Source organism: Syzygium oleosum, unplaced genomic scaffold (assembly GCF_021117445.2).
Source record: "Syzygium oleosum isolate NSW1041296 unplaced genomic scaffold, Sole_v2.1 Sole_v2.55, whole genome shotgun sequence".
Lineage (NCBI taxonomy): Eukaryota > Viridiplantae > Streptophyta > Magnoliopsida > Myrtales > Myrtaceae > Syzygium > Syzygium oleosum.
In genome coordinates, this window is record NW_026607539.1 from 182,205 (window position 1) to 195,253 (window position 13,049).

General features: G+C 39.1%; 2 protein-coding genes across 4 annotated transcripts; one reads left to right on the top strand and one right to left on the bottom strand.

The window, feature by feature from the left end:
• Nucleotides 1-380: 380 nt before the first annotated feature.
• LOC115687730 (putative receptor-like protein kinase At3g47110) lies at nt 381-3,908 on the bottom strand. 3 transcript variants are annotated; one of them, XM_056307573.1, is made up of 3 exons: nt 3,496-3,906; nt 1,111-3,318; nt 381-949 (listed from the first exon to the last, which is right to left on the bottom strand). In XM_056307573.1, the coding sequence occupies exons 1-3, from the start codon at nt 3,791-3,793 to the stop codon at nt 552-554; spliced, it is 2,904 nt and encodes a 967-aa protein (XP_056163548.1). In that variant the 5' UTR covers nt 3,794-3,906; the 3' UTR covers nt 381-551. The 3 variants fall into 3 exon arrangements, with proteins under 3 accessions (XP_056163548.1, XP_030469250.2, XP_056163549.1); XM_056307574.1 differs by having other exon boundaries at nt 707-949; nt 1,111-1,215; nt 1,493-3,908; XM_030613390.2 differs by having other exon boundaries at nt 1,111-3,905.
• A 4,087-nt stretch (nt 3,909-7,995) lies between these two features.
• LOC115687760 (uncharacterized) lies at nt 7,996-8,406 on the top strand. The gene has a single exon (XM_030613420.2). The coding sequence runs from the start codon at nt 7,996-7,998 to the stop codon at nt 8,404-8,406; it is 411 nt and encodes a 136-aa protein (XP_030469280.2).
• The last annotated feature ends 4,643 nt before the right edge of the window (nt 8,407-13,049 follow it).

Below are 13,049 nucleotides of genomic sequence, written 5' to 3' on the forward strand. Positions count from 1 at the left end.
TAAAGTTAAGTGCCACGTGACAAATATTTTCTCAGCTCTAACTTTAACCGTAAAATATGGATTGCAATTATTGATACCTACAATCAAATATTACTTTTCACTACATTTAAAAAAAAATTATACTGTTTAAATTTTTTGCGGGAGTCAATCTCCTTGCTGTTATAAAAGCCAAAATAAGAAGCCCTAGTTTGCAAGAGCGCAAGACAAAAGTCCTTATTACCAGATATCTGGAGGTACTTATATTAGAGCCATCCTTCAATGATTTTTCTTTTATTACATTTTCTTGGTGCAACTCTCAAGCAGGTTCACTATTTCTATCTTTTGGGCTAAAGCCAAAACAAAGTACATGTATTTTTTATACAGCCGGGGGGACGAAGATCTTTTGCTTGAGACAACATAACCAATTTCGATATTCCTTGGATTGCTAAGTCACTAGTCTCCTCTACTTGTCGCCAGATTCCAATTGTCTGTGAGTGGCAAATTCTGCATCCAGACAAAGCAATGACCATAAAGATTACATGACTCCATACGAAATTCAGATTCTACGTCAACTAGGCAATGACAATGAACTCGAGAAGTTTCTTCCTGATTCCTTGGAGTTTAGTCAATGCATCGCTAATGTCTATTCGCTCCCTTGGAGACTCAGAAGAGCAAGCGACTCCTATTTCAATGATCAAAACCAAACACTCCAAAGTACTACACAAGCTTTTGTTCTTTCCATCCAGAGCGACAGTTTGTCTCTTCTCCAACTCCTGGTTTTCCTGAAGAAGAATAGGATCGATTACCTTTTCCACTCGGTCTGCCAGGGCTGCCTTTGCGAAGTGATAAAGGTTCAGCCCATTTTCAAACATATCATCGGTCGGTCTCTTGCCTGTAAACATCTCCAAAATGAGGACTCCGAAGCTGTACACATCTCCTTCTGTGGATACCGCACTTCCTGCGCCGTACTCTACAACAGTCGACAAAACATAGTGATGCATGGTGAATAATTGAGATTGAAATATAGTCCAGTGATGTTTCATGCCTATGTCTTTTTGTCTAAGGATCGGTCTCCAATTGCGTGTTCGATATAAGAAAATAAATCGAATGGCCCAACTTGTGCATCATTACCTGGAGCTACGTAGCCAAAAGATCCTTTTACTCCGACAGAGCTTGATTGATCGACCAGTAACTTATGCGTTGCTTCTGGGAGGAACCTCGCAAGCCCGAAATCGCCTACATGTCCAGTCATTTCGTTGTCAAGAAGGACATTGCTTGGCTTTAGATCACAATGAACTATTGGCGTTTCACAGTGATGGTGGAGATAATCTAGTGCACAAGCAACATCAGTGGCAATATTCACTCTTTCAAGTAGACTCAACTCGTGTCTCGCTGTATATTGCGAACCAGTTGGGTGCAACCATTCATCCAAGCTCCCATTTGACATGAATTCATAGACCAGTGCCTTGAAATCAAATCCATTAAAATCAAACCCAGAACATGCCGTGATTACCTTCACGAGATTACGGTGTCTGATTCTTCTCAAGGCCGCGCACTCAGCTATGAAGCTATTGGAAGCTCCATGACGTGTAAGGTCGAGAATCTTGATGGCCACGATCGATTGAGTCTGATCAAGTAGTCCCTTGTACACAGACCCAAAGCTGCCCACACCGAGTAAATTGCTGGAGGAGAATTCGCGCGTCGCTTTCAGTATATTGTGATAAGAAACATGCAAAAGCCCATCTTCAGAAGAGCTTGCAGCAGATGCTTTCTTATTGTGTCTACACCAGAAGAAGTATAATAAAGAGAGTATGCAGGCTACTCCTACAAGAGCAGAGGTCGTGGATATCAAAATTTTTGCAGTTCCACTTATTCCCGTCCGTTTTGACCCTTTGTAGTCACATGTCGGTAATTGAAAATCTGGTAGACCCCCGCAAAGCTTCTTGTTTCCAATAACTGAAGTTGAAATGGCACTTCCGAAAACTCCTCCTGTAGGCAATGCACCCTCAAAATCGTTGTAAGATAAGCTTAAATTCGTCAGATTCAGCGACCCTAGAAATTTCGGGATTTGACCGGACAATCGGTTGTTGGAAACATTCAAAACCTCAAGGCCTCTCATGGAACTCATAGTCGATGGTAGGGGCCCTTCAAAGAAGTTATCCTGCAAATATAGACGCTCCATGGTTATACAACTGCCGATACTGCTTGGAATTTGCTGAGATAATTTGTTCCCATTAAGACGTAATTCGCCAAGATTTTTCAAGTTTCCAACTTCTCCTGGAAGGGAACCAGTCAGACTATTTTGAGACAAGTCAAGATAAATCGACAAAGATGAGAGGCCCAGAATTTTCGAGTTTATGTAACCGCTGAGGTTGTTGGTCGAAAGGTCCACGAGAAGTAAATTTTGACAGTTTCCAAGAGATGATGGTATCGAGCCCCATAGATTATTGCTATACAAGTTCAATTTGGTTAACTTCCTCAAATTCCCGATAGATTCTGGTATTTGCCCAGAGAAATTATTTTTGCTGAGATCTAAATCCTTTAGTTTGTTCAGATTTCCGATCTCGGAAGGAATGTTCCCTGAGATGTTATTGCCCCACATTTGCAACAACTCTAAATTGATGAGATTTCCAATTCCAGAAGGTAAAGTTCCTGAAATATGATTGTAACTTAACCCAAACAACGAAAGGGTGATAGAGAGGTTACCGATACAGTCGGGTATTGGTCCTCGAAAAGCATTGCTCTCTATGCCCAACATTTCCAAGTTTGTGGAATTGGTCAAAGAGCAGAGGAAATCAAGATCAGCAGATTGCCCACTTCCTAAGCTGTTTTGGCCAATATTGAACCAATAGAGTCCTCTCATCTTTGAGAAAGAAGGAACTTTCCCGGTAAAGTTGTTCAACACGATTTCGATTTGACCAAGATTAGAGGCATTCGATATTGACTCAGGAATGGGTCCGGTGAGGTGGTTGTCGCTCAAACCGATTCCCTTGAGATTCGGAAGAGTGAAGCCTAAGTCGCTGGGTAAGCCCCCCTCTAATTGGTTTTCAGCCGCATCAAACATTGTCATAGTGGATATATTGAAGATTGACATCGGAATCGTACCGACAAATTTATTCACGCCGAGAAAGAGGAAATTTAAATTTCTCAGCTGGCCGAGAGTTTCCGGGATCGTACCACTGAGGTTGTTTAACAGTGTTGTGAAGCCTTGAAGAGATGATAAGTTTCCAAACGACGGCGGAATGTTTCCCGTCAAGCTGTTGACTTGAAGTACGAATCCTTGGAGCTTGGACAAGGAGCTGAGTTCTGTAGGCAAATTTCCTTCTAGTGCATTGAAGCCTAAGTTAAGAACGAGCAAATTAGAGCAATGGGAGAGATTTGAAGGGATTTGTCCGCTGAATGAGTTGTTATTAAGAAACAATTTCTGCAATCGAAACAAGCGCCCGAGTTGCGGGGAAATTTCAGAGCTGAAACTGTTGTTTTGCAGATGGAGTTCCCTCAGAAAGCTCAAGTTACCGATATGTGGCGGCATGGTCCCGGACAAGTTCTTGGAGCGGAGGTGCAATATGGTGACTCTCCGGTGTCTACGACCACATGTGACACCATACCACTCGCAGAAGTGGACAGTATCATTCCACGAGCTTAAAACCCCGCCAGGATCGACGACTCGGGCCTTGAATTCCAGCAAAGCAAGCCGATCGGTCTCGTTCACGCCAGTTTCTGCAAAAGTTAGGACACTCCCAAACAGAAGAATGATGGTAGTTAAGCACGAGAGTAACCTGGATAAAGCCCGATCTCTCTGGGGAGGGTCCATGAGGATTACTAACAAAGCATTCTCAGCTTAAGTCTCTTTAGGTGTCTGTGCGATATTGTTTCAAAACAACTGGCGAAATATATCAACGGGCAACGTGATCTTCGAAACGAAGATATGTGGACTTCCTCAATGCAAGAATAATCATGGCAGATCTTTCATGGGCCCCTCAAGTTGAGAAAAAATACAAGGCTGTGAGTCGTAACTAGCAAGGAAACTATCGATGATCATGTCCGTCAATGAAAAGCCAAAACATCATGTGGCCTACTTTTGTTCGTTGTCACTTGTGTCCTTATCCTACAATTGAATTGCCATGCCGTCTAGTAAGGGCGACGACTTTAGTCTGCTCATAGAAAATCTTTCACTTTCTGGTAGATAGAACACAATTAATGTGAGTTTCGAGAAAATATCTTCTTCCCAATCACATTGAGACTAAAACTAACCAAAGTCCAGGCTCGATGAAATACCATTTTGCTGCAGAGAGTGTAAAATGATAAACATAGAGAAAGGTCAAAGTTGCAAGAGAAGTTAACTATTTGAGATGATCTTTTCTATAAATTACAATGTTACAATAATACAGTCCATTTATCCACATAATATTTAAGAAATTGTAGAATATTACAAAATGAAATTCAGACATTTGTAATGTCCCACCTTATGCAGTATCGCTTGTTATTTTAAAGTTTGAAATAGTGCTTATACGGAAAAAGAGAGCAAAATCTCTACTATGGTGAAGAAGAATCCCTTTCAAAAATATTGCTCTTTAGATCCATGTTGGACCAACTTATAATATCAATATGCAAATTATATTTTACATCTGAGATGCTTATAGATGATACTAACAAATGATAAAAAAAAAACTCCACACTATTATATTATGATTATTAACATTTTAATAAAGTTGCATTTTCATTTCAAAAGATTCATTGTAATTGTAAAAAGACTAGATACGTATTTAAACCAGCAGGTATACTGCTAGTTAGAAAAGTAAACAACGTGCTGTTGGCAGATGCATTTCATTGAAGAAGTGCCAGAGTTTGAGTCAGGTCAATGATCCTACTTCTTCTTCTTTTGACAGTGGCATAAGTGAGACAGCTCACATGGGAAACGTCGTAGGAACATCGATTCGTTTAATCTATCCAACCTTTCGTTTGCTCTTATTTCCTGATAACAAGGAATTTAAAAAAAAAAAGCCCCAATTATGAAGAGTGATAATATCGGATTTAACAAATTATTGGACCCACACCACCTGTCCTACAAGATTGTTACGTGGCGTGTCCGACGGGTCCAGATGATCCTTTCACATTGAGGCGCGTCGGTCGTCCTTGACGGGTCGTTCCTGGACAAAACCTCCACCTTCCATTAAATCCACTGAGGCGAGCAATGATTTGTCCGCTACTCAAAATTCAAGTTCCCATTGGTCTTATCTATACTCGTCCAACCGGTGGATTAGATCATGCCGAAAATGTACCAATTCAAATTGACCTATTTATATAAAATATAAATTCAGTGACCCATATCCAATATGTATCCAATCCTTACCCGTCCTGACCTGACTAGGATCGATTTTTTTTTTCTTTAAATTGTTGTCTTTGAAGAATAGGCAAATCCATAGACTAACTCGTTGAGTTAGTGTGGGAGCTCTATGTTCGGTTATGAACGAAGGCATCAAGGTGGTGGTTAAAGTCCAACTTGAGCCATCCCCATAAATTTTGAAACGCGTTCAAGTTTTGGTTTGATGCTAACATGACCTTTTTTTAGTTTTATGTTTCACTTAAGTATGAGACTCGTTTTCCTTTTATCTTGTCAATGACGTATATTAAATTTCGGTTAATACCACGAACTACCTCAAATTGGTACATTTTTTTATAAATTTACCCAAAATTAATTTTTTGATCACCAAAAATCTCAAACTGGTATACTTGTGACAAATTTACCTTAAAATAATTTTTGGATCACCAAAAATCTCAAATTGATATACATGTGACAAATTTGTTCAAATTATCAAAGTATCAATACACTGGTGAGGTCAACCGCGCTGGCCTCTAGCAAAGCTCGCCCCCGCCAGCCACTAGCGAGGGCAAGCCTCGCCCGCCGTTGCCTGGGCGAGATTGAGGCCAACCTCGCTAGATCTAGGTGAGGTTGACTTGTTGTCATTGGGCGAGATGAAACTCAGCGACGGCAAGGTCGGCCTCGCTATGGCCGGGCTCGACCTTGCCAATGGCCGATGGGGGCGAGCTTCGCCAGAGTCTCTAAGATATCATTCTCGAAAGATGCTTTGATTCTTTTTACCTACTAACATGGCATGTACGAAGATATCAGGTCTGCATCCCTTAACTTAAGTCATTAGACATCTACAGCCAACCACGTTCACCTCCATATGTCATGTCGAAACAGGCCCCTCTCTTTTGACAAGCACAAACTTAGAAATGATATTAATTCATGATTTCTTGTTACCCTAAAATATCTTCGCACGGGGAATTCAAAAGTCCTAACACTACCAATCTTGCAGCATTAAGTCCCACGGAATTATTTTTCCATAAAACAAGGTTGAGGAATAGCTAAGAGAATTTCACCTTCGTAACTGGAGTGGCGGGTCTTCAGCAATGACAGCGTTGCGAAGAAAAGTCATCATGGGGCCCATCTCAGAAATGTTATTCGTGCAGTTCACAAGGAAGTCCACACGGCAACCGTTTGAAGCCCTGTCCACTTTCTTTAAAATATGTGATACATGTACCGAAAATCCTAAAATTTATGATGAAAATGTAATTGAATTATAAAATTTTTAAAAAATATAATCAAGTCATGAAACTTATTATAAAAGTGCAATTGAGTCCTAAAACTTTCCAGAAAGGCAATCAAGTCCTAAAACTTGTCGAGTTAGTGCAATCAAGTCATTCCATTAACTCCGTCCAACTTAACAACGAAGATGCTAACAAGTTTTAAAACTTGATTGCATAAATTTAACAAGTTTTAGGAATTGATTATACAAACTTGAAAAGTTTTAGGACTTAAATGTACTTTTTTAAAGTTTTAGGACTCAATTGTAATTTTATAACAAGTTTTATAATTTGATTGCGCTTTCTAAAAGTTTTAAGACTCAATTGCACTTTGTGATAAGTTTTCGAACGTTTAGTGCACTTATCCCTTAAAATATTATGAACTCTTCTAAGACAATGTGATGAAGCATCAAGCAATTCTTCGAGGCTCTGGATTTTCTCCATCCAACTCGAGATGTTAGCATAAATCCTAAGACGAAGCCAGTATCATCATGGAGTGACAACATAACTATCAATGAATGCTATGCGAGAGTTCTATCCCTCATCCAAATGTATGGTGAAAAAAAAAAGGATCGATGCAATCTTTAGTGTATCGTAGGATTTTCAATGATTTTCAATCTTATCCTAAATTGCACCAAACATATAATAGGATTTTCTACAATCCGGAGGATATTCACAGTATTTCTAATCCCATTTTATCCAGACTCATTGTGATTAAAAAACATTAAATTTACTATGTACTAATGATCTTGCCTATAAAGAATTGGGCAGGCCAAGATGAGCCAAACGGGCTAAAGAAAGGAATTGTTTGGCCAAAATTGCCCTTTGCCCTTTGGGCTGAAAGGGCTTTGGCAAGCCCAATTAGATTCAAATATATCAGCTAATATGATATGATACTGATTTCTATGTTACTTAACAAATGATTCATTATCTAATTTTATAATAGTCAACATGTATCGTATTTCATCTCGTATGTACTATTTTCCTTAGTGTTACAATCGAAACATTCCACGTAAAATAATTAATGTTTTCCAGTAATTCTGTAACTATTAAATATTTATCATTTAGGCTTCCATTAGGTTAATATATAAAGAAGACAACTCTCCAATAAACTTGGTCATGGCCCTAACAACAAGTTTTGACCTTCACCAATCAAAACAAAGAATAAAAGAACAAATTTCGACCTTCTTCCTTTGCCGGTGGGAGATTTGATCAAGAGGAGGTGAGCTAACCAAGTACCAATGAAGAGATCGTCTTCTATTTTTTCCTATCTACGCCAAAAAGCCAGCCACCAACTTATTAAGACAACCCAAATTCTCACACGACATCTCTTGCTTTATAAACTCCATTCTCTTTCCTCTCATCTCATCAATTTCAAGTCCTTGAGCCTATCACAGCACAAAATTTCGCTCTTTGTTTACCAATATGGCTTCCTTGAAGAGCTTTGTTCTCGTCGTCGCCCTAATTTTCTCAACCGTGAACATGAGCTTTGGTGCTCGCCATATGCTACAAACAACTGTGCCGTCGATACCAACTTTGCCCACCATACCTACTCTGCCGAACCCAACATCTTTGCCACTGCCAACCATGCCGACATTGCCAAAGATGCCGCCTATTCCCACCATCCCGACCACCTTGCCTCAGCCCACGATACCGACGTTGCCCACCACCCAGCCAACATTGCCCACGACTGCTCTGCCGCCACTTCCGAGCTTGCCGACTATGCCAACCACCGTCCCGAAGCTAACTTTGCCACCCATGCCGAGCATCCCTACTTCACTTCCTAAAATTCCTTCCATCCCTTTCCTCACTCCACCTCCAGCAAGCAGCCCTTGAGAGATTTAGTAACTTTTGTAGTTACCTCTCGGTGTAATTTTAATATGTTGGATTGTCCCTTTCGTTGTTGTAGAATTATTCGCGTGCATGTATCATGTCATGAGATGTACTTTGGATTGTATTGTTGTTATGTTATTAATAAATGATATGATATGATATGGATAGATGTTTTCGAGTGTACTATTATATGTACTAATTAGTAATTACTTTGCTCATTAACGTGCAGTATATTAAAACGATCTTTTGTTTGGTCAATTATTTCATCGATCTCATTCACTTTGAAAAAGAAACACGCTATGTCAAATTGTTAAACCAGTCAGAAATATGATTATGATCAAGGAGTGACCGACGTTGGTCGCCTCGTCTCACCCTCTTTATTTTGGAGAAAAAATTAACCATTTAGAAATATACCCTTAAGCAAAAAAAGGGAAAAATATTCAGATGGAAACACATCTTAAAATGAGTAACAAATTGTTGAGTTCTAGACACAGTATATGGCATCTTACCGCCATTCTTTTTTATGGTAAGCTCACCCCTATCTCTTAGGGGTGTTCATCGATCCAGGTCCAACCCGAGAGTTGGATCGAATTGGCAGAAACCGAGTGGTTCTCAAAAGGGTTGGTTTGGCTCCCGGTTTCATAAAATTTGAAACGGGAATAATCGGTCCAGTTCTCTGTTCCAATAAGGAATCGGACCAGAGGACCGGTCAAGATCTCTTAACTTTTTATTTTTATTTTGAAGCAAACCTTAATTAGTAAGTTATTGGGTTTATACAAGAAAAAACCCCAAACTGGTACATCTGTGACAAATTTACCCAAAACTAATTTTTTGACCATCAAAAACCCCAAAATTGTACATTTATGACAAATTTACCCTACATTAAATTGAATTAGTACAAAAAAATCACAAACTAGTATATCTGAGACAAACGGAAGGTAAAACTCCAAACTGGTTCATTTGTCAACTGACATGTGTCATTTAACTAAGCAATTTGATAGTAAAATTTAACGGACGATAAATTTGTCACAGGTATACCAGTTTGGGGTTTTTTATGGTTAAAAAATTAGTTTGAGGCAAATTTGTTATAGGTGTATCAATTTGGGGTTTTTCGTGATAATAACCCTAAGTTATTTTGTTTTTTTAATGTTGGAAACTCCCATTTGTAGGGAATAGTAGAAACAAAAAAAAGAAAAGAACAAATCACCAATTCTGGGATAGACCCTAGAATCGGACTAGACTGGTTGGTGTGATTCCAGGACCAGGTGAGTTGGTTTCTTGTTCCTCAAACTAGGAACCAACCCTACCGCATCTGATTCCAGGTTTTATGTTCCAAGTTGGGAATGGACCCACCCTCCTGAAACCATTCACATCAAGAAAAAAAAGGAAAATTAAAAAAAAAAAGACATCTCTAACTTTTTATTACATTATCACTTACCTCGATCACAATGAAATGACTAAAATACCCATCCTACCACCATCCTCAACCCAATTCTACTACCACCCTTGCTTACCATTGGCCGCGACTCCCCTTGCCGCTGGTCGTGCTACCACCATCGGCGATCCCCCTCCTGGGTGCCCACCATCCTCACCCTCGTTTTTTCTCGACTCTCGCTCTGTCTCTCATTCGTCAACCATGTTGACCTCTACAAGGGGCGACCATGGCCATCACAACCTTAGATGAAGGTAAAGCTTTTGTTCTGCTACTTGTAACAAGAGTATGAACTGCGATCCCAACTCGAGATGGCAGAGGGTGCGGATTCTCCTTGCTCCGCCGGGCCTTGCGTCATTTTGGGGCGCTAGCCACCCCAGCTACACCCGCTAATTCCGCCCCCCTAATATGCTTTTAAAAAATGTATATGTTTTATATTCAGTTAATATCCACTAATTATAAGTACTTGCTAATTACCCATTACTTTAATCTTCTTGTTTTTAGAAAACGTTGTGTTATAATGAAAAGAAATCAAGATAGAAAAAATCTAATTCAATTTAAACAAAAATATACCTCGTTATGTGAATATTAAAATGACAGAAAAGATTTTGTTTATAACTTGTGATAGTACTATTCAGCATTGCAGAGGCATGGATGATGGTCAGAAATGGAGGCTTATCTACTTTTATAAGGTGCGTTCGTTTCGCGGAAAATGAGTAATTTAAAAAATATTTTTCGAAAAATATTTGTTCATATCATTTAGAAAAATAAATAAATGAAAATTTTTTTCATCGCCCATGAAAATAGGTAGGCATAGATTATTTCCAATAATGAAAGTAATTTCTGTTGACTAATTTTACTAAACGATATAAGTAATCATTTTTTGAAAATATTTTTCAAATTACTCATTTTTCACGAAACGAACGCTCCCCGAATGTGCCAAAAATGTACCTCGTTATTTAATTTTACGGCTCATGTACTTTGACTTTAATTTCTAAAGCTTTCACAATCTTCTGATGTTGAAGGGGAATTTAAATATGGACATGCCTGGATGGATTTTTATTTGCTTAACCAAAATCTTGTATCAGACGCACCTTGACTTTTTTTATACTAAAACACTTGAATTCAAAAAACATAAATATTGACAGATATATTCAAATATAATTTATTTTCACAATCTGTTTAAATTTGAATAATATTTTAAGTTTTGGGGGGAAAGTAAAACATTTCTTTTTTACTTTATGAAAATCACAAACAAACACACCTCTGAAATGTGAATAAAATTTAAAATTTTCTTCTTTGCTTTTTTTTGCTAATTATAAACAAACATGTCTACATATCTTAAGTACAATAGCCCATAATTCTATCGTTCCGTGCCCAAGTATACGGAATTTTTTCCCATGTCAGTAAATTTCAATAAGTGTCGGTAAATGTCAAAAAATATATATTAATAAAAAATTAGGATTAATGATCTGCAAAGTACGATGGGCCCCATGACACCGCACACGAAAACCCTAGCTCCATATGTTCAAAAATCAAGAAGCGAGTTGATACCCTAATAATCACCCAACTTACGAGGCAGCAAGGCGTTGGACTTAATTATATTCAAAACAAAGTTGTTTATTTAGTCACCTTCCATTAAGAAAAGAAAAAGAAGTTCGAATGAAGCTTTGACTCCATGAACACAATGCCGTCTGGCAGGTCAAACAGCAATAAGCAGGTTTGACCTTTTGCTTTATGCCGGTGGAAGATTGAGATGAGGAGGTGAACTAACTAAAGAACCAATCAAGACATCTCATCTTTCCATTGTTTCCCAACCGTACCCTAAGGCAAAGTCACCAACCTATCATCACAAACCCTAATTTCTACCCAGCAATATTTCTTGCTATATAAACTCCAATCCCCTTCCTCTCATCTCATCAATTTCAAGTCCTTGAGCCTATCACAACATAGAATCTATTGCCCGCTTGCAAATGTGGCTTCTTCCTGGAAGAGTTTTGTACTTTTCGTTGCCCTAATTTTCTCAAGCATGAACATGAGCCTCGGAGCTCATCATCTGCTGCAAGCAGCCATGCCATCCATACCGCCTCTTCCCACCATACCAACTTTACCAAACCCAACAATGATGCCGCCACTTCCGGCCATGCCGACATTGCCTAAGGTCGCCTTGCCGCCCATGCCTGCCATCCCGACAACCCTGCCTCAGCCCACACTGTCGACTCTGCCCACCACCCAGCCGACATTGCCCAAGACTACTTTGCCACCGCTTCCAGGCTTGCCAACCATGCCGACCACCTTGCCGCCTATGCCAAGCATCCCTACTTCTCTCCCTAAAATCCCCTCTATTCCTTTCCTCACCCCACCTCCAGCCACAAGCCCCTGAAGATTTTAGTACCATTGATCCATCGCTTGTCTCAGCGGGTTTTTACTTAGAATTTATTAGCATGTTCGTTGATTATCAGATGTCTCTTGGGATTCTGTTAGTTTTTGTTTGTTGCCATGTATCTTCCTACCTCTATGATATGTATTGATCACACATTACTTTGCTTACGTTTTATTATGTTCTTTTCATTGCTACCCAGCGCATTATCATGTCCAATATATTCAATCGATCTAATTTCAATTGAAAACATGCCCGTGGGCTATAATTATAAATTACAAACATATCTCTTCAAGCGACAAGGTCATGAAATTGTATTCTTTAGGAAATAAAGATTCAGATAGAAGTGCACCTTAAAAGTCGTTCCAGACAGAAAATTGTTTGGAGTCTCAAAATTGATTGTAGTGATGTTCTTCTAAAACTGGCACTCGGCATGTCAATATGATCTCCGGACATTAGCTCCCAATCCAACTTTGAGCTCTTCTGAAGGCGAAAATCATAACTAACCTAAAATATGTATGTGCGTATGACTTTTCGCTACACACATGAAAGGGTGTAGTGGCGTTCTTAATTCAACATATGTGGTTCTAGAGTACCATCTTTACCACAACAAAGAACCTGTTTGCATAAACGACACAAGCTGAAACAATCTCCTTAATGGCTCTTAGGAAGCTTGCACAAATAGCTAATATCAGAAGTTTTCGAGAAAAGTCCCACATAATCATAAGAGAATATGTGAATGAATTAGTAAACTGCATAAGGAAAATCATGCAGTTAACAGAACCGGTAGAATAGAACTTTTTTCTTTTCTCATACCATGCTTATTTCAACTGA